The following is a 27851-nucleotide window of genomic DNA, read 5'->3' on the forward strand; positions in this document are numbered from 1 at the left end:
GTTAGCTGGCATGAGAACTTTTCCCATGATGCAACACAACAATCAGACATCTGATGTCACGTCGCAGAGTCAAATCAGGTCAATTTGTTTACAAGGATGGTTTTAAAAAAAAAAAGCTAGACATTGATCATGCACAGCTAATAAAACAATAAATGCATTAAAACATAAAAGTAGTATGACTTAAAAAGTAAACATTAAAAAAATAAAAAACAAAGGAGTCTAGTTTAACCTCGAAAATGACATCCCCAAAATGAATGGAGTATTTCTCTGCAATCACAAACTCTGTGTAAACAATCTATTAAAATAAAGCTAACACTTGTTCATCAGAGGTGTAAAAATTGCAGCAGATGTTACTGTGTCAAAGTTACTCAGGCTGGAACACAGAAAAAGGTTTTAGTATAAAACCCTTTAAAAAATATGCTTTAGTAATCAACATATAAACATCATCTGTACAAAGATTTGTGCTTCTAAAGTAAAACAGTGAAAAATTGCAGCACTTTTAATAAATAAATATTCAGACATTGTACAAGAAGTCCAATCCTGACACACTCTGGACACCATATGTGATGCCTAAAAATTCTTGTTTTTTGAATATTTTTGAAGAATTAACCACACATTCACAGACAATGGGCCCTTTCTGAGGAGTTGCCGCTTCCAGCTTCTTTTGGCCTCTTTTAGCCGATTTGCATGATTGACACTTCTTTTTAACTGTTTGAGCCAATAGAATCATGGTGACGATGACACTTCATCTAATCAGAAGTTGCAAAGCCAGACCCCACCTGGGCCCAATTTATGTCTGTAGCTAGCTAGATCTAAAATGACGGAAGTGGCTCTGATGCTAGTTAGCCGCGGTAGCTGCTGATAATCAGGGTGCTATCGGCTACCTGAGAAAATAACGGAGGCAACTGGGAGGTAAGCCAATTTTCTATATTCTTCTTTTGCGGCTGGTTCAGTGACTTGTGGTCGGAGCGTGGTGAAACCTAGTGTTTGGAATCTGTGATAGCTCTCGAAGCTAACTAGCCTTTGTTTAGCCGGCTACATGAAGTCTGGAGAATTTCTGGTTTCGGTTTTGTTTGTTTACAGGATTTTTTCGCATTTACATAACTGCTCTTTTAATCATGGTTTGTTTTCGCTGTGTTTGGTGGTTGTAGAAAGGTTTCTGTGAATACTACACAAGTTGATATTTGATTAAAAGGCTCTACGCCATGGCGGGTTACATAACTCTTGAGCCCCAACCATTGACTGTAGAAAACATGGACGCCGCGACCCCGCCTCCTACCATTGTGCAAAAATGAAGCCAAAATACCCCGCTTGTGGAGGCTGCCATCTTGCAAATTTGGAGCCAGAGTCTGCGCAGTAGTGACTTGAGGTGGAGCGACTGTGTAACGCTCCCGCCCACACACCCGCTGGACCTGACCGCAAACACGCCCCCCTACACTTTTTACGTAGCTCTGCGGCTGGAGTTTTTTTTGCTGGTTTACCACGACTGACGACTCGTTTCATTAAGGTAAATACAACCATGTCACTGTTATAAAAAAGACACACAGCTCATCATCTTATAGTTCTAAAATCACTCTGATGTTAATTCGTTAGTTAGATTAGCCGCTAGCATACGCACACATCCATGTTTTCTACAGTCAATGGCCCCAACGCCCCCGGTACCGGGAACAGAAGCCCCGCCCACTGGCTGCTCAAACCTTCTGTTTATGATGGGCAGCCATTCAGAAGAATGGAGGTTGTTTTCAACATATGAACTGAGATGCTGTAACGAGATCCAATTCAAGATAAATAAGAATTATTTTAATATGTGATTCATTAAAGCTACTCTAGTACAGTCTGGGAAAAAAAGAGTGGAGTTGGAAATAAAGGCCTCGAGTATAATTAAACAATTCAATTAAGGCTGATTGGACCTTATTAACATTAGGATGCAGTTACCTGTTCAGGATACAGCAGATCACAGACCACACATCTGAAACAAACATTTTATCCCGTCTCGGCAGATATATGTAAAAAAAAAGAAGTCAGTATTTCTCTCTGAAATGATAAAACCTTAAAATAAGCCACAGACTGAGTAAACGTCTCTCTGGTTTCTTAAACTGAAAATGTAGGATCATGTTTCTTTTTTTCCCTCCTTGGATTTTCTCCAGGAAAATTCCCATAAAGATAAAACACATCGTCTCTTCAGTGATGTGTAATGCACCCATTTCCAGGAAAGCATTATCGGTCTTTATCGGTTTGTGACTTAGTTCAAGGACTCTGTGTCAGATAAGCCTGGATGTGTTTCACCTTTTCCAGTCGGACTAAAAGGAGAAGCTGCTCGGATGAGTCCAAGCTGTCCAGAAGTGAAACAGAGACGTGCTCCAACCAGTCAGCAGTGATTAATTTTCTGCATCAGCCACAGTGTGACAACATCCCGTCACACGGTGGAAGTTAGAAGAAGACTTAATTTCTCAACTCAGAACCAGAAAAGACACCGTGTGATCTTTGAAACTATTACCAGCCCTGAGGGTTTCCCTCCTCCGCTCAGCGTGTGACATCACAGTGAGGTTGTGCAAACAGGGTGGATTCACAGTTACCGTCAGGGTTTATGCAAATGCCCACATCTGTGATTTCTTTTTTGATGACAAACTGGTTTTCTTTCATTTGTTTTACTTCCCATTTCTGCTGCTTTGTTTCATTAAACCCTAAAAGGTTAACAGAACGAAAATTTTAAAACTGCCTTACATCAGCTATTTTGACAGTTTTCATTTTGCCACATAACTGGGGCTAAGTTAGTTCTTACAGTCAGTTTAAATCTTTACTATAAAGTCACATTTCCACTGGATTATGAAACTTAAATGTAAGTTAACATGTTTATGTTGCCTTAACTCAACACATCACTGTTGTTCCAATGATGAATGATTGATGTCATTATTAATTGTTTTTATTTTAGTGTTTAGGGCCACCTGCTGACGACTTGAAAGCCACCTGTAACAGACGAAACACACCTGTGGGGTGAGGTCAGAGGTAAGGGCTTAAACTACTTCAGTTTTGCACGAGCTCAAACCTTTATGGAAACCAGGAAACGCTCCATGACGCCTTCAAGTCGTGAACAGAAAAACATGATGAGGCCTCCTTCAGCAGGTCGTTTGAACCTTGGAGATAATTTGGTACTTTTGCCTCTGCTCCACACCACGCTGGATTTTAAATCAAACAGTCAACATGGGACTGAAGTGCAGACTTTCAGCTTTAATTTGAGGGGTTTTACAAAAATATTTCATCAACTGTTTAGGAATTAAAGACATTTCTTTCACGCACAGTCAGACGCTCAAAAGCATTCGGGCAAACTAACAATATTAAATATAAATGCTGCTTTTAATACTTAAAGATGTATGAACCAGACAACCACACACTCACATTAAATCAGGCATTGCTGTGAGGTGTCAGAGCTACCCACCTACTACTAAACGTTTCCACTAATGTGGTGTTTGTGTCCGATCTACTGCTTCTATGCATTTTTTGCCTTCTCCCTGAGAAAAACAACCCCACGATGATGCAAACGAGCTTGGCTTGCCTGGCTTGATTTTCTTCATACACACGTTTCCTACAATCTGCTGCGTAATAATGATTTGTGAAACCTGTGCAAATGTGGGTTTATTCTCAAAATCTTTGTAAACATTTCAGCACAGAGGTTTTTTTATATCTTGCAGTACATAGCTCAGAAATACAGGAACACTTTTTCATCAGAGTGTAGCGTAGAGTCAGTTAAACTTCTGGGATATTGATCTGATCGGTGATCTATCAGAGGGTGTTGTTAATCAGTTTCAGCTGGATTATCAACAGGCGCACTAGAGGGGCAACAATGAGACAACTCCGAAAACATAAATGGTTACGCAGATTAGTGAGCTGCCCTATCCTACAACCGCTGTACGTGTCATTGCCAGGTTTGCTGTGTCTCGACTAGACTGCAGGAGACAAGCGGTTACTCTAGGAAAGCTGAACAGGCCTGGAGAAGGTTCTTAGCAGGATCGGTATCTGCTCCTGTGTGACAGGAGGAAAAGCATGAGCCCTGTCAGAGCTACAAAATGAGCTCCAGCAGGCTGCCGGTGCGAATGTATCTGACCAAGCAATCAGAAACAGACCTCATGAGGGTGACCTGAGGTCAGGGAGAGCATCTCATTAGGTGATGTGCTCCTTTAATCATTCTGAGCAGCTCTGTGGAACCAATCCAGGTATATGTGATATGATGTGGGTGCCACTCGCATATGGTGGCATTAGATTTTTGGTGATGTTACTGCTTTGTTGTTGTGTTTTTAACGTTATATTTTTTGTTTGACAGTAGCCATGAAGCACAAATGAAATTTCCAAAAGGACAAATCATAAATGAAATCTAATAAAGGAGCAAAGCTAGCTCTGCATCGCAGGTTAAAACAGGCCTGCAGAGCCACAGAAGAGGTGTAATAAGGTGATGAATAGTGGTGCAACGGATCACGGTTGATCCGTAATCTGAACCAATCCCACTCCACGGTTCGGCATGCACGTGACCCGAAGATTCGAAAAAGAAAAAAAGTATGTGTATGGTGCGCGTGGTGGGTCTGTCGAGCGATAGCTATGGTCAGCGCTAGCGGTCCAAGTGGAGGAGCAGAGGAGTTTGCGGCATTTAAGCAGTGTTGGGAAGGTTACTTTTAAAATGTATTCCAATACAGAATACATGCCCCACAATGTATTCTGCAACCTATTCCGTTACGTTACTCAATGAGAGTAACGTATTCTGAATACTTTGGATTACTTAATATATTATCATGCTGTTTACAACTACATGAATGTACTATTGCTGTGATTTATTACTGTTACTGAAGGTCCGCGGCTCCGAACCGTAGTAAAGGGACCTCTGGCTAATATGGTGGGTTCTGTATCGGGCTCATAGCCGAAAACTAGCTTTACTTTGTTGTCTGGGTCAACTTTGCCAGCGAGAGACGGAGACAGGCGTTGAAAGGCTGCTCCAACTGAACTTATTGTTTTTGGAGGAAAACACAAACACGGTGTACAGTCGAGTCTTAATAGCTTACTTACAACTGGGCTCGTCAGGCACTCTTCTTGGCTGCAGTGGTTATTATTATATTTACATGCTTCCAGCTCCCGTTTTTGCTCGATGACAGCTCGTACTTTTCCTTTTTCTCCCTCCTCGCACTCACAGACGCATAACGTGTATGGCAGTCCATTCTCCCTGCAGCACGGACTACACTGCCTAGGATGCTACATTCTTTAGAGCTATACCTGTAGCATTCTGCCTATTAGCTTAGCACAACAACATCAAAAAGGCCTCTCTCACCCAGGAAACACGCAGAGAGAGAGCGTCACCCTGTAACCATGGCAACCGTAACGCTGCCACCTGGAACAACAGAACGTAGCTGTCAAACAAAACCCAAACAGGCCTGACCCGTGACAATATGAAACAGGGAAGTACTGCCGTGTAATCCATTTATTTCCATTTATTTATTAAGTAACTGTATTCTAAATACCACCTTTTTAAACGGTAACTGTAACGGAATACAGTTACTCATATTTTGTATTTTAAATACGTAACGGTGGTACATGTATACTCCCCAACACTGTATTTAAGCAGCCCTTTGCTGCCCAGTCCGACCGGGCTAAAGCTATTACAGAAGCTACTGGGGAGTTTAGCTGCAGACGGGAGGCCGTACTCCGTTGTGCAAAACAAGGGGTTTAAACTATGATGAACGTGCTTGAGCCACGCTATGATATCCCGTTCGTGTCCACTTTAGTGGCAAGATCGTTCCAAGCATGTATGAGCAGGAAAATATTTAAGTTATGGCTGAACTGTCCCAGGCATCTTCTGTTGCCCGAACTACTACAAACGGGTGGATCTCCAGGGCAACGGAAAGTAAATTTAAAATTTGTCTTTTTTCTGCTGATCTGAAAATTGATCCGAACCGTGATATTTTTGATCCGCTGCACCACTAGTGATGAAACACCAGTTTTGGTTAAACTTTACTTTCAGGATTAAAAGATATGTGCGCTCTGACACAAAGAACACTTTTCTGTTTTCATTGGTATGACATGACCTTCATGGCTGTGGACAGAAGCTCAAGGTCCTTTTGTGGGTAATGATCATAAGAAGCTCAGGTTATCAGGATTTACCTCTGCACACAGATCACACTGCAGCTTTTGCTTTTGCTTCATCAGCTTTATTTAGCTCAAGAATACATACAGGATAAAGAGTTAAAAGAAAAGAACAGTATGCAACCCCTCTCCCTCTGTGTAAATCATCGGGGGGACATAATGAACAGATCCTGCGTGACGGTAACAGGCCAAACAATGTTTTTCAGTGGGTGAGAAAAAGGCACAGACAGCTCTTGAAGAGGTAACACGTTTGAGATAAAATGGCAGTTTTACAGGGGGCACACAGACAGTTCGTAGTTTGCAGATAACGTGTGGAAAAGGAGAAGATGATTGTGGCCAAATGAAAACAATCCTCAACATCAAAATCACAATATTTCATCAAACACTGCAACTGAAGGATGCAAGCCTACTTTCAACTCATTTAATTTGAGGTAAAATTTGTTAGAAGTCATAAAATTTGATCTTAAGGACAAAAAAAAACTAAAACTAAATTCTAGTGTTTCATCACATTTCTACCAGCATATAAACAAGCTTACTCTACTGATGCTTTAGCTAACAATAATGGCAAGATAAATCGATTATAGAAATATATATACGTTTATATATATATTCAAAACCACAATAAAAAAGGAAAAAGCAATACCCATCAAATTTTTTTTTTATTTTGCCGTTTGACCACACCCTCAGCAGGTTATCCACGGCTATGCGTGTGAAAGCCAATTAATCACCTCAAATTAGCTTATAGAGTAAGAGAAGATGAAGTGCACAGACCGGGCACCTCGGGATTAAAGATTAGACATCAAGAACAATCTGCGACGAAGGGCGACTCGGGATCTGAAGAGAACGCTGAAATAAAACTATCAGAACTTTCTAGTAATTGCATCATTTAATAGAAAGAAAAAAAAAATGTTTACAAGTGTATAAAAAAACACATAAAAATATGCCACTGAAATGACATGCCACTGATTTCGCAAGTTTGTTTTTTTTTGTTTATTTCTGAGTAAAGTGGAAGAGCGAGTGATTTATTTATTTTTGTTAGTTGAGACACTGACTGAAGGACGATGGTGATTTTTGCTGACATGGTTGTTCTGTACACCAAAATTGGATCAAACTGTGAGAAATTTAGCTGCAGAGAAACACGTCTCTTTTTGTCTCACCGTTAAACCCATTTGGGATGATTAATCTTTCACATCGTTTGCATGAGGAAAATTAGCACCACCTGCCGTTTCCGTCAGAACGGACAGACCTCAGTGATGACTTCTCAGATTAAATCCCTGACGAAAAGTAAGTGATGATGGAGGAAAGCGAGCGCTTGAGCTGCGCCAGGTTGCGGGAAGCCAATTTTGGAGCATCTTTGCTTTGACTTTTCCTGGCTCCAGAGCGGGTCGCCAGCTCGTTTCACAGTGAGAGACGGACGGGAAAAGCCAACGTCAAGAGACCGTTTGGCTTCGGCTACAATCAACGATCTGATGACGAAGTGATGCAGCGTGTGTGAGTCTCGAATCTTGTGCGTGCATGTCTGTAGGTGTGCGCTCAGGATGCAGTGTTTGCAGGCAGATCCAAAGTCGACTTTCTCGCTTTAAGCGGTGAAGTCGGGCCAACTCGTGACTGGCAGGAATTCCTTTAGGTCATAGGCGAGAGAGGTGGCGAGAGGAGAGTCGGGCGAGATACAAATATGTCCTTCATCAGAGCTGCGAGACACAAAGAGAGAGACACGGTTAGGTCAGAGGACACTTCACAGCTGAAACTCTTAAGCTTAAGAACCTCTTGTGTGTCTCAGACCTACACAGGCAGTGATTTCTGGAATGTTTTTAACAGCAGGAGGTAAAAAAACACCCCACAGAGTCACAGAAGGTCCCTGCAGGGGTTTGAACTAAGCACTCTTTAGCTGTGAGCTAACCACTGATAAATAAGATCTAACCTGAAAGGAGCCAGAATAGAGAGAAAACTGCCCTCTGTGATGGACAGTTTAGGCTCCAGACCCATCACGTTTAATATCTGAGTGAAAAAGATCAATCCCTTTACAATCCAACATTATCATAACAGGAAATCTGTAAGTAGCCTATGCACCAACATGATCAGTTATTGAACTGTGTGGAATATTTTGCCTAGATTCCCAAACATTATCTCAGTATGACCACTAGATGGTGCCAAATCACCTGAATTTGGGATGGAAGTCACTCAGTGCCCGTTATCCTCTGATGTTAATTTGAAGCAAGTCTGATAATGTGAGCTGAGGTTAGAGATCTTACCTGCAGTGTCACACAGTCCTTGCATGCCTCCTAAGACCGGATCTCTGTCTGTGAGCAGATGGCTGCGACTCTCCGGTCCCGGGTCCATGATCAGATCTGGTCGGTCGGTTTCGTCCAGACTGTCCTGAAATTGGAGGTTAACGTGTGGTCAGGTGAAAAAATTTGAAAACATAATTATCATTACATAGCATCTATTAGTAGAAACCAACTAAATACTGATTTTTCAGATTTTCTAATTTGTTGTTTTTTATTAAAGGTAAAAACTGAATACTGCATCAACAAGTCATCAAGACAGAAAACATTTTGGATTAAAAGTCTTAAAATCATCCCTCTCGGCTCTTCCTCTTCCACTCACCAGTAGTTTGTGGGTGAGAAGAAGCTCCTCCTCCATGGAAGGATCCTTTTTCTGTCTCTTGTCCTGGAGCATCACTGGTGACAGCATCTCTTCAGCAGAGTCATGAGTCCTTAACGAGAGACAGACGGATTGTAACACACGTAAATCTTTGTTTTAATGTTCAGATATAAATTTTTAACTGTGTCTTCACCTACAATAAAAAGCTGGAGCTCTACAATGTCCTGAATGGGCCACTGTACAGAGGACAAGAACACGGCCTTCTTACTGGTGCCTCCCTCAAGACAAATTTCCCATTTTGGCATAGGGCCGTTGTGCTCAGTTACAATAATGCAAGGTGAAACTTGGCTTCCTGTTTGCTCTAAGCACACCTTTGCACCAATAGTTTTATAACGCTGGTCTAACTTACCGTTTCCTGCTTGTTGCTGAAGTTTCGGACAACGAAGGTTTCTCAGCTTCCTCGGTCATACTGCTGAGGAAGGTCAGCTGGAAGTCATCGTCCATGGAGATGTATGGAGCCAACATGTCCAGGTCCATCCCCTCCATCTCCTGAGAAAATGCAGGTAGGACTGAATATTTTGCAGAAAGCGGTTGACTGAACAGTTGTTATCAGGATGTCTTTTGTTGACGCCTCATCACTTCGTGCTCTTACCACCGGGGTTTCTTTCTTCTGGGCATCTTCTGGCCAAAAGGCGAAGAACTTTTCCACCTCGCTGGTGTCCATCACCTCCTCTTCACTGCGGCTCTGAGACACAAACATCGATTAAGGGTTAAAAGGAGGCACAGACACTTCGACTGATGCACAAAGACTTATGGCTGACATTTACCTGCTCGGGTTTAGGTGAGGAGCTTGGCGATGGTGAAGATGAGGATGCAGATGGAGGAGGAGTGATGGGGTCAAAGATGGGTGCGAGGAGTTTTCTCAGCTGCGGGGTGCACAGATCCTGAGGGTGCTCGGGCACCGAGTTTGGACTGGGTGGACTGGCAAATGAGAGCTCGACAGAACCTGAAAGAGGGAGGGAGATCTACTCTGAATAACCACCGGCGACATTTCTTCAACTGTAACATGAACGAGGCTTTTAGGTTTATATATTTAAAAAAAATTAAAAAAAAGGGGGGGGGGGGGTCCTCTGTCGGTCTCACCTGGACTCAGAGGTACGATGGTGTCTCCGGCGTCAGGAGCCAACTGCAGCAGCTCCTCCGGCTTCTCCTGCAGCTCCATGAAGAGCGTCGCGCTGCTGCTGGAATCTGAATCCACATCTTCAGCCTCAGTGGAAACAGTGCGAGGCTCGCTGTCAGTTTTAGACTCGCACATGTCGGCAATCCCGGAGTCCTCATCTGCCGGTTCAACTTTAGAACTGCGACTACAGCGGGTCTGCTCCATGGAGAAAATCACGTCTGGCTGCTCCACAGAGCTAAAGGCGAAGAACACGATGACGTTAAAATCGGGAACAGTAAATGGGCGCACCATCCTCGCTCATGTTGTAGTTTGTGAGACAACTTTGCTGCTTTTTAAAGTACCTGAGGATGAAGTTGAGGCAGACGATGGCATCCGGCTGGGAAGTTTTACTGTTGTACAACACCGTGGCCTGAGTCTCCGCCCACACGTAGCCACCGTTGTTTGCCAGGAAACGGTACTGGCTGGTGCTAACCTGACCTTTGGAGAGCACTGCGCAGTGTGGACAGAAGAGAAAGAGGATGATGATGAAGTGCCAGAGCACGTTTTCACTTCATTAAAACACAAATTCTGGGAGCTCCCCGTTGAAACACAGCTTTTAATAACAGCTGAAATGTAGTAAAACCTGTGCCTCAAATACAAGTGATGGACTGATGACACATCGAAGAAACACACTTAAACTAGTTTTATGAGCTCAGGTGGATCAAAGCCAACTTTTCTGATTCTCAAGCAGGGACTTTGTCGAGGGTGAAATACGTTTAATGGAACTTAATTCAGACATTGGTTCCTTATTACATTAGTATATTAGTAATCAGAAATGAGGAGCATTCTTTTTTTTTTTAAAAATAAATAAAAATATTTAGGCATAAATATGTTCAAAATTAGAAGGAAAAACCAGTTTTGGACATTCATGTTGGACACCCCTCTCTTTCTCTGCCTTCATCATCTAGACACCAAATGAGAGAATTTCTTTTGTCCCCGTGTGCTCTCTCAAATTTTCAGACTTTCTTTTAAAGGCCAAGATGCACTGAAGGTGTTCTGACGACAGCCGAGGGCCAAATACCCTGCTGAGAGTTTTATGCTGGATTTTGCTTTAATTCGTCACCCGTCCATATATGAAAGCCGTTTAGACCCAGGTAAGCGGTGAAAATATTACCCTGTTGTAACACGCAGACACACTGACACTCACATGTGTGCAGGCTCTTGTTGATGTGATCTGAGTCGAGCGCGTGGAGAAACTCAAAGCCTGAGCGTCCAATCAAATCATCAGGTTTGTATCCCACCAGCTCTGCAACCCTGTAAACGGTGTGAGAAAAGAAAACCAGGAGTTCAGAGGTTTCTTTCCCTCTCTTTCGCGCTACAGTGGAACGGTATTCCTCCTGCTTCCCATCCACGGGGGGAAGGTCAAAGGTCGAGATCGGTTACATTTTTCCGTCTCACCTGCCCTCGCAGTGGGTGAAGCGCAGGTCCATGCTGTGACGGGTGAGGAAGGTGCAAGTATCCAGCGGAAACTCCACGCTGGATGGGTGTGGGATGGGCTCACACAGCAGGGTCATGACTCTGCCTGCAGGGGGCGATGCAGAGCCGCTGCCAAAGGGACGAATGTGGCCTGTGCAGTGGAGGACCTGGAGAAAGAGTGTGAGGAGTTCATCAACCAAGCACGCTTCAAACACCTGAAATAAACTTATTTTTTTGCACAATTTCATGCTGCATAGCTGTAGTGAGCTCTTTTAATGAAAAGTATTGAGTTTGGCTCTGCTTTTGCCAATGTTAAATTCAGAAAGAATAAAAACCTCAAATTTGAGCTTTAATCCCTTAAATGCTCAGAAGAGGTTTTAAAAGAGTCCCTGCTCTGTGGCGCTGGAGCCAAGACACGTCAGTGCTGGAAACCCTCTGACTCTTCCAGAGGTTTTAAAATGTAAGTGCAGCACTTTAGACAGGAATGGTAACATCAGGACGTGCCACTGTGCAGCAAGTACATGTGAGCGCATGAATTGAAAGTAATGTGTGTGTTTGAACTAGTAGGTGTACTGTTTACAGCGTGAAGGCCGGCTGCCAGCGTTAATTTGACCATATCTCTTTCGGACTGGACTTTAGCTGCATGTGTGTGTCTGTTGTGCCTATTTTTATGAGGACCAATTATAGCTTCAGAACTAGCCGTCCCTCACTTTGTGACACACCTTCTAAGGCCTGTTTAAAGGGGACGTATTCTGCTCGTTCCTGCTGACAATTTATTATTTTAACTCCTCTTCCTTTCTTGTGGTTGGCTGCCCATCATAAACCGAAGACCTGGGTAAAGGTGGATGAAGCTTATGTGCTCAAAGCCAGAGGTGTGAGCTCAAGACGTCCTTATTGAAAGTAGTTTATACACCAGCCAAAAGTAATGTGCACTGCTGTCATTTGGGCTCGTCATGCACCTCCCAATTCTTTTTGCAAACAGTAAAAATGTGTTGGGGAGAGTATAAGCAATCTTCTGTTCCTGCTCGAGCCCCAAGGCTGTGATTTATTTATTGTTTTTCCTGAGCAGGAACACTTGTCATTTAGAAGAGGCCTGCAGCCAATCAAGTGCATGAGCCAAAAGTATATATTTACATAGGAATAAATAAGGAAGCCGTGAATACGTCCACTTTAAGGGTTAAAGACATGCTACAGCTGGACCTGGCGGTATGAATAAAACAGAACATTTCTTTACAGCACTGCAAACTGCACTTTGATCCTCTTGCAAGTTGGTGTATTCTAGTATATTATTACTCTGTTGCTGAGCAGTAGTTAGCTAGTAGCTGCAGTCCTACAGTTTATGAATGCAGCCTACTATTCTAAGGATTTGCACTGTTTACAACTACTTCTGGATCAAAATCCAACATGGATCCAGCCAAACTTTAATATTGAGGCTTCTAAATAAAAACTAATAGATGACAGCATGGTAGCTGTGTCCATCTTTTATATACAGGCTATAGTTTTAATGTTAAGGCTAGTCGGAGGTGAGTGAGCATCCTCAGAAAGCCATCACTGTGAGGTGTGTGTGTGTGTATATATACTAAATGAACAGCTGTGTGTAATACAAACCTTCCAGGTGGCAGATTTGATGTTGACGGTGCGCCCCCTGGTGGTCAGTGTGCTCTTCATTCGCATAAAGAAGTTCCTCTCGCTCGTCTGTTCTGTCCGTGACTTCTTACTCAGACCTGAAAGAAACACAACACCGTTAACGTGGGTAATTCACAGAAATTTGTCAGCTTACAAGATAATTTGTTAAGTACCAAAAACATTTTAAAAATTCAAAGAACAGCTGAGCTCAGAAAGCATACACAGACGGGCTTTGCTGAGTCTTTGTGACCACAAATAAACAGAACTAACACGCACTAAATTAACTCGTTACAGTCAATCTGGCCTGTAATTAAATTCTGGAGATCAAATTAAGAAGATGCTTGTCTTCTTGTCACATGACCGAACTACAAAATAAAGGTGTCAGTGGGCTCCTGATCCCTGGCTCTGCGTGTTTACCTGGACGTGGAGTCAGCAGGTCTCTGAGCTCCTCTTGATCGCAGGGATGAACAAAGTCATAGATGCTCTGACCCAGCAGCTCCAGCTGTGGACGACAAGAAACCAACAAAACCGCTGAGTCACACACCAACAAACACAAGTATCAACTGCTACCCCTGATTTTTTTTTTTTTGTTAAAGCACAAACATGTATTTTTTTTAACCTGACGTGTTGGTTAAGAGTTTGTCTGGTGAATCAATTTTTCTTTCTGTGTTTAGCAGCGACTGTAATTACAGTTGACGAGGTCAGGTTAAATCGCCACCGCTGTTACAGCATGCTTCACTCTGGACCTCGGTGAATACTCGCCGTAACCTCCTCAAACGGGGCTAAGAATAGATCTAAGGAACAGATTCTTCTTCCCGCTCAGCTTTCATAGACACACTATCCTGGCAGCTCACAGGAAATAAAAAAGAAAACAACTCTTATCTAAGAAAAGCTCGTAAGGGCTGAGTGTACTAAAAGCTGATGTAGGTCAGGAATGACGAACAACACATCTACAATATAAGCAATAATGATGGCGTTCTCACGTCCAACGAGTACCTCTGGGGTTTAATTACACACCCTGAAACAACATTACAGTTCACTGAAAGTAAACCAAGACGCTGTAATTAACCAAAATAAAAACTACACTTTAGCAAATACGCTGCTGTGCAACGACAGAAATAAACTACAATAAATGCAACACACAGGAAATGCCTTCAGTTTAGTCCAGTTCTAAACCAGTAAGTTTATATTATGTATTTATGGGATTGGGGTGATGTGTCAATTGTTTAAAATGACCAACACCACCAAAAGTGGATGTTTGGAGACCAACAAACATGCATTTTCTGGTGTTGAAGGTTTCCTAATGTGCACGGAAAACCAGAACTGACTTGGAAAATAACCGGAACGCCAAGCTGACGGATCACAAGACCATCACACGAAGTGGCAGCTGAGTGGGAAACTGAAGCCGGCTCGGTTGAAATGAAAGGAAAAGATTTAAGACTAAAGTCTGAAAATGAAACGTCACAGTTAGTCTCTGCCAGCGCCCAATCAGCCATTAAACAGCAAAGAGTCTTTATAAAGTAAGCATCACCACACAGGAGGGCACATTTCTGGAAACTTAGAAATATTCATACACTTTTAATCAATTATTTTACCATTTATGATTCCAACAAAGTGATTTTGGAGCGAGTGCTTGTTTTGTCCTGTTTGTCAGCAGGATTACTCGCAGAGACACGGATGGATTTGCATGAATTTTTACCAGAGGTGCAGCCTGTTACCCTGCTCTGATTTTATGTCACATTTTCAGAGAAACATTATTTCAATTTCGTCAAGGAGGAAAAAACAAAAGGCAAACTGATCCTAAGCCAATGCAGACTCACTCATGGAGGGAATGTTTTTAGCCTCGGAGAAGCTATGAGGTCTCCTGTTACTCGATGTGTTTACGAGAGCTCTCCGGCCTCTCGAAAAAGAAGCTTCGCTGATTAGAACAAACTGAGTAAATAAATGACTTTGCAAAATGTGAAATTTAACATTTAAAATTTAAAGCACAGCTATCAAAATGTTAAAAACACTTTTAATCAGAGTTAAAAGATATTTATCTGGATATATATAATACAGGCGTTAAGCTCTGTTTTGTGCTTTTGCACGGCTACACTGATCCTGAATGCACCTGTAATAAAGACGGTCTGTTTAAACTTCATGCAGGATATTTTAAGCCGTTTCTCAATAAACGTGATTGTTTACTTCTATGTTAAAAGAAAGGTGGGTTATCACATAATTGTTTTATTGGTCCATTAACTAAAGTGACCTTCACACCCTCGATATAAGCAAACCAAACTGTTTGTGTGCTAACTATAGGTTATTACAGCAATATTCAAACTACATAAAAAGTTTCCAGTCATTAGATTCATGCATCCATCCTGAAATAAAATCCTTCTGCTATAAAGAGCGCGGTGTGTTGGAGCAGTTGACGGATGATCTCAATTATGTGAGCATGACTCCAAGGATAACAAGGAAATGAATCTTTTTTTTATGTGAAGCAAAGCACAATTAACCAGCGGTGTGACCCACCATTCAATTTTTTTAAAAAAGAAAGGGAAAAAAGTGGAAACTACATTGGAAAAGTCACCCCTCTAATGGCTTCGGCTGGACCGAGGACATCACGAGTCCCCCGCCCCCGCTATGACATCTGTCAGGAGAAGTTTGGCAAATGCTAACACGATGCCAAGTGAGCTGAAAGGGACTTGGAAACCAAACACCTCTCCTGAGAGAAGCTTGGCTCGTTCTCAATAGTGCTGGAACCGAACCAGATGCAGCACAGATTGTGTAAAAGTGTCTGAAGGAGGCCGGGGCAGAGTTTTAGTTAGACAACACGATCCGAAGAACCGACGGGGCAGGCAGGAACACAGGTTGCCAACAAGCTTTGAAAGCCACGGTTACAGCATCAATTTTTCATTTCAACTTTATTTATACGCCGCAAAATCCCAACAACGGTCTCCTCAAGCCGCTTTATATTGCGAGGTAAAAACCTGACAGTAACACAGAGAAAACCCCGACAATCAGACGACCCCTTACGAGCAAGAACTTAGCGACAGAAATCATAAATGAACATAATCTGAGCTCAACCTTTGAACAGAGGGCTATCACCATGGTTACAGAGGAGGTTTCACAGCCATGGATCCACACAGTCCTCACTTTCTTCATTTATCAAAGGACGAGTCAGTGTGGTGAAGCTTTAGCAGCGAATACTTTGGTTTCTTTATCACAAACTACGACTCATATGGCGACGTTATCTGTCCTCACCTCTACCTACAATCAGTACTTGGCTTGTTACACAAAAATCAATCAACAGATGTCAGGATTAAATGTCCTGGACACGCCTGCACGGCACAAAAACAAATGCCTTAAGATTTCTGTGCCACCCACAAAGCACAAGATTACCATTTAAAAACATCAAGACTGTGTGTGTGTGTGTGTGTGTGTGTGTGTGTGTGTGTACCTGTGTGATGCCAATGTGTTTGTTGACATTCTCTGTCAGGTAGATCATATCTCCCTCCTCAGTCATCACCATGATGAAGCCAGCCAGCGCCTGAGGATAGAAAGCATCCATCGGATCTTCATCCTTCTCCTCCTCCTCCTCCTCCACCACCTTCACCTCCTCCTCCTCCTCCTCCTCTGCCACCTCTTTAGGCACTTCTTTCAGATTCTTATCTGTTGCAGAAGAAAACAACAAGGTTATTATTATTACCAGAGGCCGATCAGGGAGGATTACTTAAACCCAAAGTCTTTAAGGTTAAACCTCTTTTCGACTTCGCACGTCTTTAACTGCCTGAAAGTCTCCTCCTGGATTTTCACCAAGCAGACCATGTTGTAATCTCTTCCGTAAACTCTGCCGTGTTTATGGTGATTTGTGTCACTCTTGGAGCCAACCCGTTCTTATGTGTAATTACAGCTGTCAGCATAGCCACATTTTCAAATCCTGCTTTGGCGTTTCCTCTGCTGCGATGTGAGCTCCTCTCTGAGATTTGGCTCAAAGAAACGTACTCTGCTGTAGCTGCAAGCCTCTTATCAGTTCACCAACTTTCTGCCTGCATCTCCTTCCCATGGCTCCGTGTCTCTGCTGGTGTGGGCATTCACACCAACAGCGCAAATTAAAGGTCCTTGATATTAGGGCTGCCACAAACGATTATTTTGATAGTCGACTAGTCACTGATTATTTTTGCGATTAGTCGACTAATCAGATCATGCATCCATTGGACGTAAAACTTATTGCATCAGCAGAATCTGCTATTATATAACTATCATTAGCTTACAGCTTTAAGTGTTTAAGGTATGTGCTAACTAAAAGTAAAGACAGGATGATAGTTTATTAAATTTTAATGAAATTTGCAGATTGTTTTGGTGAAGTTTAATAAACTCCTTGCTATCTAAACTATAACGGGACACAGGAGTATATTCTCGAGCATCTCACACTTCTGATAATCAGTTGTCTGCTTATTCAGCTGTGTAAAAACTATAACTTTAATCTCAGCCAAACCGATTTACTCAGGAGCAAATAAAATACTAAAAAAAAGCCAAACAATAACAAGTTATCTAAGTAACTTATATATGTTTAACCTGAGTAGCGAAAGACGGCGGTGGGTTTGAAAACGATTTGCCAGGAGTCCGGTGTTCTGACGGGCTCTAGTTAGCCTTGCTCCGGTTAGCTATCGAGCTAGTGGGTAACAGACGTCTCCGAAAACGTCGGAGCGCTTTTGAAAATATGTGATGTCTTGATAAACTGAGCAGATATTTGAGGTTTATACAGGTACATTCTCGCCTGAAAATATGTTGAACGTTTATTTTGTGACCCAGAAAGAATAATAAGAGTAATATTAAAACTAACTAGCTGCCGCCATTGTTGGAAACTGAGCTGGGCTGCGCTATGAATTCTGGGACAGAGCTTCTTCTTCTTCGGGGTTTAACTGCAGCTGGCATCCTTGTACATGCAGTGCTGCAATCTTCTGTTTCAGTCCGTTATTACACTCTTAAATCCTACTTATTCCTGCATCTTTTGTGATCTTACAAAGCTTCAAAGGCCGTGTCGACTATTAAATCAGTCGTGGACGATTTTGATAGTCGACGTAATCGTGACTAGTTGACTAATCGTGGCAGCCCTACTTGATATGCAGACCTCTTTGGAAATTATCATCATCATCAACTCCTGCAGGATTTTTCCTCCGTAAATCCAGGAACACACTTTCAAACCCTGACGTACGCGTCATATTTGAATCCCCTCAAAAATCCGATCCAGCTATGAGAATGTCTCACCTCAATCAATAAACCAGTCAGGAGGAGTTCATGACTCTGCTCTCACACCTGAGGCAATGAGCAGACTCATCTTGTTAAGTAGTAACATTGAACACGCAACATGCCAGAGCTGTATTCACATTCACGCAGCGTTCATGCCTGACTGAGTTCATCATTCAAACTCTGTCACTCGAGAAGCCATTTAAAGGATTAGAACAACTCACACTGCTGTTTTTAAAGGACTTCACCACTTGGAACATTTTATCCAAACCTGACTCACCTGCAACAACAACCACTTGAGCCACAATCAAGCCTCATATTTGACTGTAGTCATAAAAGCATAACCTTCACGTCTTTCCTCATTCTTAACTCTTCCCGTGGAACTCAGAAGTTGCATTATTTAACTGAGTTAAACCAGTCTTTATGTTTTCTGCCATTAGAAAACAGAAAAAAGAAGCATGCAGGTCATGAAATTAAAGCATGTGCAGAAAAACAAAACCAAAAGAACCAAACCAAGTCTGCAGCTGTGCTCAGGATGCTAACATCCTGCTGTTAAGCAGGTCAAATATTTACAAATTCGACCGCACTGCTTCAGCAATGTTTGCTTATTAGCACTAAAAATGCAGTATAGATGGAGCTTAACTGTTTTGTAGTTTATGTTGTCAAACCAAAAACCGGATCTGCTGATGGTGAAATGACTATTTATCCTCTGGGGCGCGTGATTCAGACCAGGTGACATTTAAGTGCACTGCATCCTAAGCTGTTTTCAGGGCTCGGGGCTGCAGAGAATGTGTGAAAACACCTGCTTTGTCACTGTTGTGCACAGCAGCACATTTGCACCAACGCAAATCCTGCCATGCATAGGCTAAGTATAGCATCTTAGCCTAAATCTAACACAAAACGTTTAATAATTTTTAATCAGGCAATACTTATTGATCCAGAAAGGATTTTCAGGCCCTGTTGGGACATACTGTCACATGACTCTGTGCTTCTTACCTGATCGAAGCAGGTGGTGCATTCGCAGGAAGCTGAGGGTCACTCTCATGATGGCGGCTTTGTCCAGGTGGGTGGACACTCGGCGTGGGAGCGGCAGAGTGTGGGCAAGCTCATAAAAGACCTCGGTCTCCTGACTCCGCCTGCATCTGGCCGCATCGCGAGAGCGCAGTTTTCTCTGTTCTGTGCTGGTCCTGGAGGAAGAGGATGAGGAGGTGAAAATTTTAAAAAAGGAGCAGGAAAGAAGAAGCTGTGAAGGAGGAAGGGAGGATAATCGTTAAATAAAGACGAATGGACGAGGAGAGGGGAGGGAAAAGATGATTAGAGCAGAGAAGGAATGTGGGGCAGTGGGGGAGGAACGGAGGAGCTGAAGTGGGACTAAAAGAAAAAAAATAAGCTCTCTGTGTGGAGCCCAGAATCAACAATTCACTTGTAACCAACTTTCCTTCCCCACTCCAGCCCCACCATGTGTTTCTCCTTTCCTCTGCTGACAACGCTTCTCATTGTTAACACAGAACTACAAGGAAGAAGGTCAGAGCATGAGTGCTATACAAAGAAGGCTCCTCCAGTTTCCTTTCAAGCAACATTAAAGCGGATCTGCTCTGCTTTTCCTTATGGTCAATGGCGAACGCTCGTAATAAACACGGCTAAAGTTTCAAATGATGACCTCAGAATTTGTACGAGGAATCTCTGTGAGCGCCAAACGCTCAGTTGCAGATAGCTTTATGTAAAGTCGTCTTGACTGTTAATTTTTAATTTAAAATACATCTTCAAATACCTGCACTGAGCCAGTTCAAGATTATTTTTAAAAGAGGCATGGATCTAGAAAACTCTGAACGGCCCCAATAAAAACGGCCCTAAAAGCCCTTCAGTGCTGCAGCTGTGCGGTTTTAAAGCCTCCAGCAGTGACCTGTGAATCAGTCTGGGAATTTTATGAGCAACACTTGCTGCCCTAATAAACTCCAGTCTTCTGGATTTCGAAACACACTTGAGGAGCAGTTCGGGACCAGATGCTTTTAATGCAAAACAACCCAACCATCAAATATATAAACGCACTAATCACAGATGCATGTACAGATTCTGTAAAGAGAAGGCATTTAATTACAGGGTTAATCCCACTTTAAAGGCAACGAGACATAAACGCCTTCGTGTCTTTACTTGGTGATCGTGCTCACAAGTGTCAGCTCTATAAACACTCTAAACACTATAAACACCAAAGTGGGAACAGAAGAGAGCAAAAATAGGGAGAAGCACCCAAAAACTGAAGAGAACAAAATGTTTTTTTTTTTTATCTCAGCAGCCAGGAAAACGTCCAGATCTACAGGGCTCCCTCCCCCGCTCGTCTTCATCCATCCCTCAGCTCGCTCTACACCGCTCAGGCCGAGATCAAAAAACATGTGCTGACAGGACAAAAGCCAGGTTTCACTTCTTCACTTCTCTTCCATTCACTGCGTTTTGCAGCTGTGGGTGGATATGCAATCATGTTGACGATATATATATATATATATATATATATATATATATATATATATATATATATATATATATATATATATATATATATATATATATATATATATATATATATATATGCGCGCTGTATAATACCAGTAGGCCAGTATTTGGCCCGCCCGCGGGCCAGAGTTTGACACTTATGCTCTAAAACAAGCAGACTTCGAATGTGAAATTCTGGGCTGATGCTGCTGTTTAAAATTACGACTTTGCCAGTAAAAGAAACAAAACAAACAAAACCTGTCGAGACAACAGATCAGACCTCACCTAATACTGCTGCTTAACATCCACTGGAGGAATATGAAGTGAAACAAAATCATATGAAGGTGATCAATGAATAATAATAATAATAATAATAACAACTCCGAGTCAAAAGAAATGAAATAAAGTGGGTCAGTGAGTGAAAGGACATCTTTTACATTCACTGCCTGATCTGAATACTCCTCCCTGCTTTGGTTTGAAAGTGAAAACAAACATGTCTGTCTTTTATTCAGACAGTAGCACATAATGTTCCAGCGGGACACTCGGGCACACCCACACTGTTTGTATCAGGAGCTAAACCACCTGGAACCCGTGTGAAGGTCTGAGCTCAGATTAAAGAACATCCTTGTTTTTGCTGCTGTTGCATCAGCACATAATACCGCAGATCTCTTTATTACTGGGCATTAGAACAAGAGTACAAATTTATTACACCATCCGCATCCATGTGATGGCTTTTATTCAACAGACAGCAAACAAGCACAGCCACACACACTTTCAGAGTCTCCCCCCGTCACCCTCCTCTGAAAGAACAGCCCTGTGTTCCTTTGCTGAGTCTTCGTGCAAAGAAGTGAAACAGAGTCACGTCCACAGCATGAACAAAAGCACAGCCTGAAATACTGAGTGTACCCGTACACCGCACAGGGATTTGGTTTGTTTACCTCTGGGGTTCAGCTCAATTTTGCTCAAAAGCACACCCAAAAATTAAATAAATAAGACGTTTTCCTCCAGCAACATCGTTGCTGCAGCTCTCTTCCTGCAGAGGTGTCTGCAACACTTTTACTTATCATTTTTATTCAATAGTTTTGTCTACAAGGTGGCCAAAAAAGAAACAAAAAAAAAAAAAACTTGTAATTTTCCACAGCTCAGGGTCATGAACTTTTTTTTTTTTTGGTGTGTAAGGAACTGACTGTACCAAAGACAGGAAACTCTGGTATGCTGCTTGCAGAAAGACAAAAAACCCTCTCGGTTTAGCATGTCAGCTTAACGTCACTCAACATCTTTTGGGTACATAAACACTGCGAGGGTCACAACACTGCAGATACATTTCATGCAGCCTCTGGCACGCCATCCCAAGTCAAACGCATTTCCATGTTTGAGGAGGTGAAGTGCAGCTGGACAGTCTGAGATCTGGTCAAAGTTTCACACCAGCCTACGTCACCCTCAAACACACTCAGCAGCCGTTCGGTACAGATAATGGCGCCGCTCGTTTTGTCTCTTTGTGCTGCGTCTGTGCAAGAAAAACAAGCTGACAAACCCACTTCAAACCGCTGCGCTGGAAGCTGACAATTAGAGGACTCACACGCAAACTCGCAGCAACAAAATAGCAAGACGTGAATTCCCAAAGCGCAGCTCAGTGACGCCAGGGGTGGACAGACCCCTTCAGGGGGTTTGCGAGGAATGCATTCCTCTTTTTGCCTTTGAAAGGCAGCCCTTCCCAGCAGGGAGGTCACAGACCCGTCAAGGGGTCATGAGATTAATGTGGGGTGTGTTTGTGAGAGCTTCTTCTGCCCTGGTTTTCTTTAATATCTTAAAATATTTGTCATGCTTACCAATGACCTTGGTAAGCATGTGGACACATGAAATCGTGTCACAGTTTTATCACAAACTAAAAACATAGAGCTGCACACGGGTGAGGACGCAACGTGTCCTTCTGTTGTGCTGTTACATTCAACTGTTTTGATTCAAACTCAAGTTTTAGCTCGTTTTTGTGTTGTTGTTAACACTGCTGCTTGCACTCCTTCCGCCACTTACAGAACTACAGACAACTGTTGTTGTCGCCAATATTAGCTTGATACTTGTGTTAGCATCACTGCTGTTGCTCGCAGAGCCCCCAAGTAAATGGCCTGTATTTATAAAGCGCTTTACTAGTCCCTAAGGACCCCAAAGTGCTTTACACATCCAGTCATCCACCCATTCACACACACAGTCACACACTGGTGATGGCAGCTACATTGTAGCCACAGCCACCCTGGGGCGCACTGACAGAGGCGAGGCTGCCGGACACTGGCGCCACCGGGCCCTCTGACCACCACCAGTAGGCAACGGGTGAAGTGTCTTGACTGTCCAAGCCGGGGCTCGAACCGGCAACCTTCAAGCACCTTAAAGGGATTTTATCTTGTGGACTGGATACTTATCATTTCCTCACAGGTTTTTTTTATCTTACACAAACAAGACAAACACCCCATTTAATTTACTACAGCTTCATGAGTCTCCAACAACTTCAGTGCTTCCCCTCAGCTGACTTGCTTTAGGGTTTAAGCCTAATTTCCCTCCCCCGAAGCCAACAGAAGGGAAACAACTTCAGCTAAACACGTTTAAATTTTTCACCTCTATAACACAGATTACAGCTGTTTGTTAAATACTCCCAATATTTAATCTATCGATCCGTGTTCTCGGGTACAGATTTCCCCTCCTTTGCTGTTTACACAAACACAAATTTTCATCAGATTTATTGACTCATGTCCACAAACACAGGTGGAAACTTTTCCAGGTTTAAAGGGTAGAAAGTCCACATTTTTTGGATGAACACCACCGCTCGAGCTGCACACGTGACTGAATACTTTTACATTTTCTTTCATTTTACTTTTATACACCCTGACCTTCCATCAGCCAGAATGACTTGGTTAAGATTTGGGAAACAGAAGTTCAGTTCTCTTGGTTTCCACCAGGAAGTTGCCAGAACCAAAACTCAGGATACCTTTTGATACCAAAACTCCAAAAACTCCCAGTAGGTTTTTTCAAGACCTCAGCTGCTGTAGGAGGTGTAGGTACTGAACCTGCAGCTTTTCAGGAAGTGACGGGGAACACCTGCATGTTTATGTTTAAGTGCATTACATAATTTTGTTTTGGTATTGCAGATTGTGTAAATCTACTGGCTCTGATATCATCTACTCAATTTCAGCTATGATGGCATTCCTAGTTCCCTCAAAGCTTCCTCCTTAAATGTCAAATTCCTCCTTTCTGTGCTGGAAAACTGCCAAATTCGTGTCCTCACACATGACAGCGTTTCACGTTTTGCCATGAGACGGAGGTGGAAAGACATTTCCACACATGCACAGCATCCTTGAACTCTTCTAGACATCACCTGACAGAGGTGTGTGAGAAAAATGTCTGAAATAGTCGCTTTAAAATGTTTTGAACCTGCCAGCTCCCTCATAAAAAACTCTGTGATGTCAGACTGTGGGAGCAGTTCGAGTAATCGCTCTACCGGTGCATTTACCGGTAGTGAAAGAGCGTCCTGGAAGCTCGATCCAGACAACTCCCTCTGGAGCACTTCCAGCGGTTTTAACATGTCTGAAGCAGACGGCTTCGTCCTGTGTGCTTCATGCAATATAAACAAAGCGAACTACAGAAAACATCCTGACCTACTTATCCTGAAACTCTCCAAAGTTTGTGAGTAAAAAACGGCTTTCTGGTCCTACATCGTCTCACCAGATATTTATTCTCTGTGCACAAATTAAACAATCGTGCAAATAAGAGGAAATCCCGTGAAATACAGCGCTGACGTGATTAGGCTCAATTTCAAGGCCATTTCCCTAAAATAATGCTGCTTTGATAAGGTCTCACGTTCACACAAAGAACGTCCTTTGATGGCGGTGGGTGACACATGAGGATATGGGAAAAGCAAAACACGTCCGTCACGCCAAACCTGTCAGTGTTAAGCATGCATGGCTACTGCTGAGAGGTCTTTATGAACCCAGACCGCGTTTTCTAAACCAAACCAGGAACTTTTTAGAGTCTAAAGACAAACCTGTAAAACAAAAGAGGTGGACGCGAATGCCCCTCCTGGCTGATTACTCCATCACCCCTCCTCCAGCCTAACATTAATGTTAAAGGTTTTAAAATATGTCCTTACAATCAAAAACACAATAAAAGTTTGTCTATCATTCTTCATCGTTTTATAACAGAACAATTAAAGTCTTCATGGAGCTTCTGGAATCAAACCAGGGACCTTTCACTTGTTAGGCGAATGTGTAAACCACTACACCACAGAGCCACACACAAAGTACTAACACTATGTTGATGGACTTTGACACATTAAAAGGAGCCGATGTAATTACACCTGGACGAGTCAGTCAGGTACTGCAGCCGCGTTACAGCTGTTTATCACAGGCTGTCAACACACAGCACCCAGCCAGCGGGAGGAGCCTCAGCGAGCTCCGTGTCCTTGGTCAGAGAGCAGCGCTGCTCTTTGTCGACTTATTGCTCAATACAAGTGTGTGCGTGCGTGTGCATGTGTGTGTGTGTTGGGACGAGGTGTACAAAGCCCTGAATAGAGCTCTGCACCAAACACTGTGTTCTGGAGTACAAACTGCGGTTACTGAGCCGTCACACATGACGGCGCCTTCCTCTAAAACACACACACACACACATACACACACATACACACACATACACACACATACACACACATACACACACATACACACACACTCATCTATAATCTACACAGATGGAGCGTCTATGAAACATGAGGTAAGCAATAACCAGTTGGACCGCCGCTTACGCTTAGAACACAATGTCCTCTCATGGCATGTGTAGACGGGGGAGGGAGCGCGCGCGCACACACACACAGACACACACACACACAGACACACACACGAACACTCAGCAGCAGGTCACGAGACTTTAAAGCAAAAGAGAGTGAAGGGAAAAATGAGGAAGTCCAGGACAAAGACTCCAGGACCCCCTTCGTAAATAATCACACATATCCTGCCAGCCCACTCCACACACACAAACACACAGTCGTGTTTTTACATCTTAGTGGGGACATCTAATTGACATAATGCTTCCCCTAGCTGCTAACCCTAACCATCAAAACTGTATGCCTAATAGTAACCCTGACACTAAAACCACATTTTGAGTCTCAAAAATGCCTTCAAACTCGTGGGGACGGGCATTATTGGTGGTCCCCACAAAGATATGTAAACATGGTACACACATACAAACACCAGACATCTCATATCCTTACTGACATGCGCACTAAACTATAAACAACAAAGTGAGCTCAGCTTTGATTGGCTCAGTACACAATGTCCAAGACTGCTGAAACAGGGAAGGGTTGTTCTTGGCAGCCTGGAGACTGTCATGGCAGACACGCACACACACCTTTGGCCTAGTGTGGTCACATTTGAACAACTGTTCTTTTTCCTACTCTCACAGGCTGTTTTGGCCTGAAACCAACTTTTCTTTAAAGCAGAACTGTCAAACTCAGCTAACGCGCCAATAAAACAGTCTCAGAATAACTTGCCGATCTGTTAGTACAGCAGAGAAGGTTCACACTTAATGAGCCAAAACAGACGATGAAAATCCTGATTTATCTCAAGAATTATGTAATTTCAACATTATGTGCTTATGTCAAGTCTTTTTAAATCAGTTAGTCCCAATCAGAGACACTTCTTTTCAGGTGACCACAAAACTCATACACAGAACTAAGACACATTAAGTACCAGGAGCAAACCAAGAACACATATTTCCTCCTAGGCCAACAAACACACACCCTCCACAATCTGAGTGTGCAGATCCAGATTAATTTGTGAGATTATCTTTAGAACATCAAAACAATTTTTAGCGTGCGAAACATCTACATCTGCCCCATCAGACATTAGTAAAGAGTCCTTCCAAAAACTTCTTGGACTTGGATGCAGAAATTTATGGAAACAAGCCGAGTGCGTGTGAAAAAAATTTCCCAACAATCTAACTTCAACTTTCTGAACAAATACACAGACTGGACCAAACACATAACGGAGGTTATAGCCCAAGACCATTTCTTCATATTCCTCATTTTCCAATCCACATTTTTATGAGACACATCAAAGCTGACACCAGCAACTTTATGGGCTTTATCAAACTAATTTTAACAGACTAATCAATAATGTGACCGAGAGTTCATCCTTGTGTATAACCATATATATGAAAATACGCCCTCTATGGCAGCCATACTCTCTGATAAATACATATGTCATATAAAACAATGTGAACCAAAGGTGTACTCAGGCTCTGCTCTAAAGCCTTCAGAGAACACACTGTTCGTTTCTTTGAGGTGTCACTAAATGTCCCCAGACTCTCTTCCACTTTCCACCAAAGCTTCCTCTTTTTCTTTTTTAAACCCCGCGAACACGTTAATATTATCTCTCCGCAGCCATCTCTGTCTGTTATGTCTGCCTGCAATAAAAAAGAAAAAATCCATAACTGGGATGCGGGACATCCATGAAGCAGAGCAACATGGCGTGAACAAAGGCGGCGGCTGTGCTCTGCAACAACACAAGACCAGACTGAGTAATACAGATGTACGGCAGATATCACATTTCATGCATATTTATCTAATTTACAGGTTTGCAAACATGCTGTAATATTAATTATGTCTATTTTTTTTAAGGACATACGCCTGTTCAGCACGCGCAATTCAAATAGGATTTCAAATTAAAAGGCTGTATTGAACGCATGGAAAAGGCAGCACGGAGCTGTGGAGGGGGGGAAAAACAGAAGATTTTTTTTATTTAAATAATAATTTAAAAATAATGTTCCTTGAATATAAACAGGCCGACGGAGAGCTAGCCGCACAGCCTGTAGCCGTGCGAGCTAAGCCGCCGTCGTTTCCACCGCCCGCTGCTGCTTTAATGGCTCCCGGAGACTCAAAGTTAAAAGCGAAAAAATACAGATAAACATACCGAACCCTTCACCCGAGTAACCGTAAAACGATAAGTCTTACCGTTTGACCGTAACGACCCCCTCCTTCTTCTCCATCTTCAATCTAAGTGCTGAGCGAAGCGATTCGGCTTTTTATTGTTGTTCATCTGACCCGACGACACAGTAAAATCCTAAACCCCTCAAAGGCGTCAGGTTACTCCCTGTAAACACGGGCTAC

General features: G+C 42.8%; 1 protein-coding gene and 1 long non-coding RNA gene across 4 annotated transcripts; one reads left to right on the forward strand and one right to left on the reverse strand.

Moving 5' to 3' along the window:
- The first annotated feature begins 665 nt into the window (after window positions 1-665).
- On the forward strand, window positions 666-15293 carry LOC146503831 (uncharacterized). 2 transcript variants are annotated; one of them, XR_014877881.1, is made up of 4 exons: window positions 666-912; window positions 2933-3006; window positions 8632-9290; window positions 10907-15293. It is a non-coding gene; the product is annotated as an uncharacterized LOC146503831 (long non-coding RNA). The 2 variants fall into 2 exon arrangements; XR_014877882.1 differs by lacking the exons at window positions 666-912; window positions 2933-3006 and adding an exon at window positions 8418-8527.
- Window positions 5924-27851, reverse strand: hif1al (hypoxia inducible factor 1 subunit alpha, like). Of its 2 annotated transcripts, none has more exons than XM_085184348.1 (15): window positions 27696-27851; window positions 19214-19404; window positions 16428-16639; window positions 13406-13490; window positions 12971-13086; window positions 11345-11529; window positions 11094-11200; window positions 10249-10396; window positions 9871-10142; window positions 9555-9733; window positions 9380-9472; window positions 9137-9276; window positions 8731-8839; window positions 8376-8499; window positions 5924-7814 (listed from the first exon to the last, which is right to left on the reverse strand). In XM_085184348.1, exons 1-15 carry the CDS (start codon window positions 27728-27730, stop codon window positions 7747-7749), a joined length of 2064 nt encoding a protein of 687 aa, XP_085040474.1. In that variant the 5' UTR covers window positions 27731-27851; the 3' UTR covers window positions 5924-7746. The 2 variants fall into 2 exon arrangements, with proteins under 2 accessions (XP_085040474.1, XP_085040473.1); XM_085184347.1 differs by having other exon boundaries at window positions 8283-8499.

Source organism: Neolamprologus multifasciatus, chromosome 14, assembly GCF_963576455.1.
Source record: "Neolamprologus multifasciatus chromosome 14, fNeoMul1.2, whole genome shotgun sequence".
NCBI lineage: Eukaryota > Metazoa > Chordata > Actinopteri > Cichliformes > Cichlidae > Neolamprologus > Neolamprologus multifasciatus.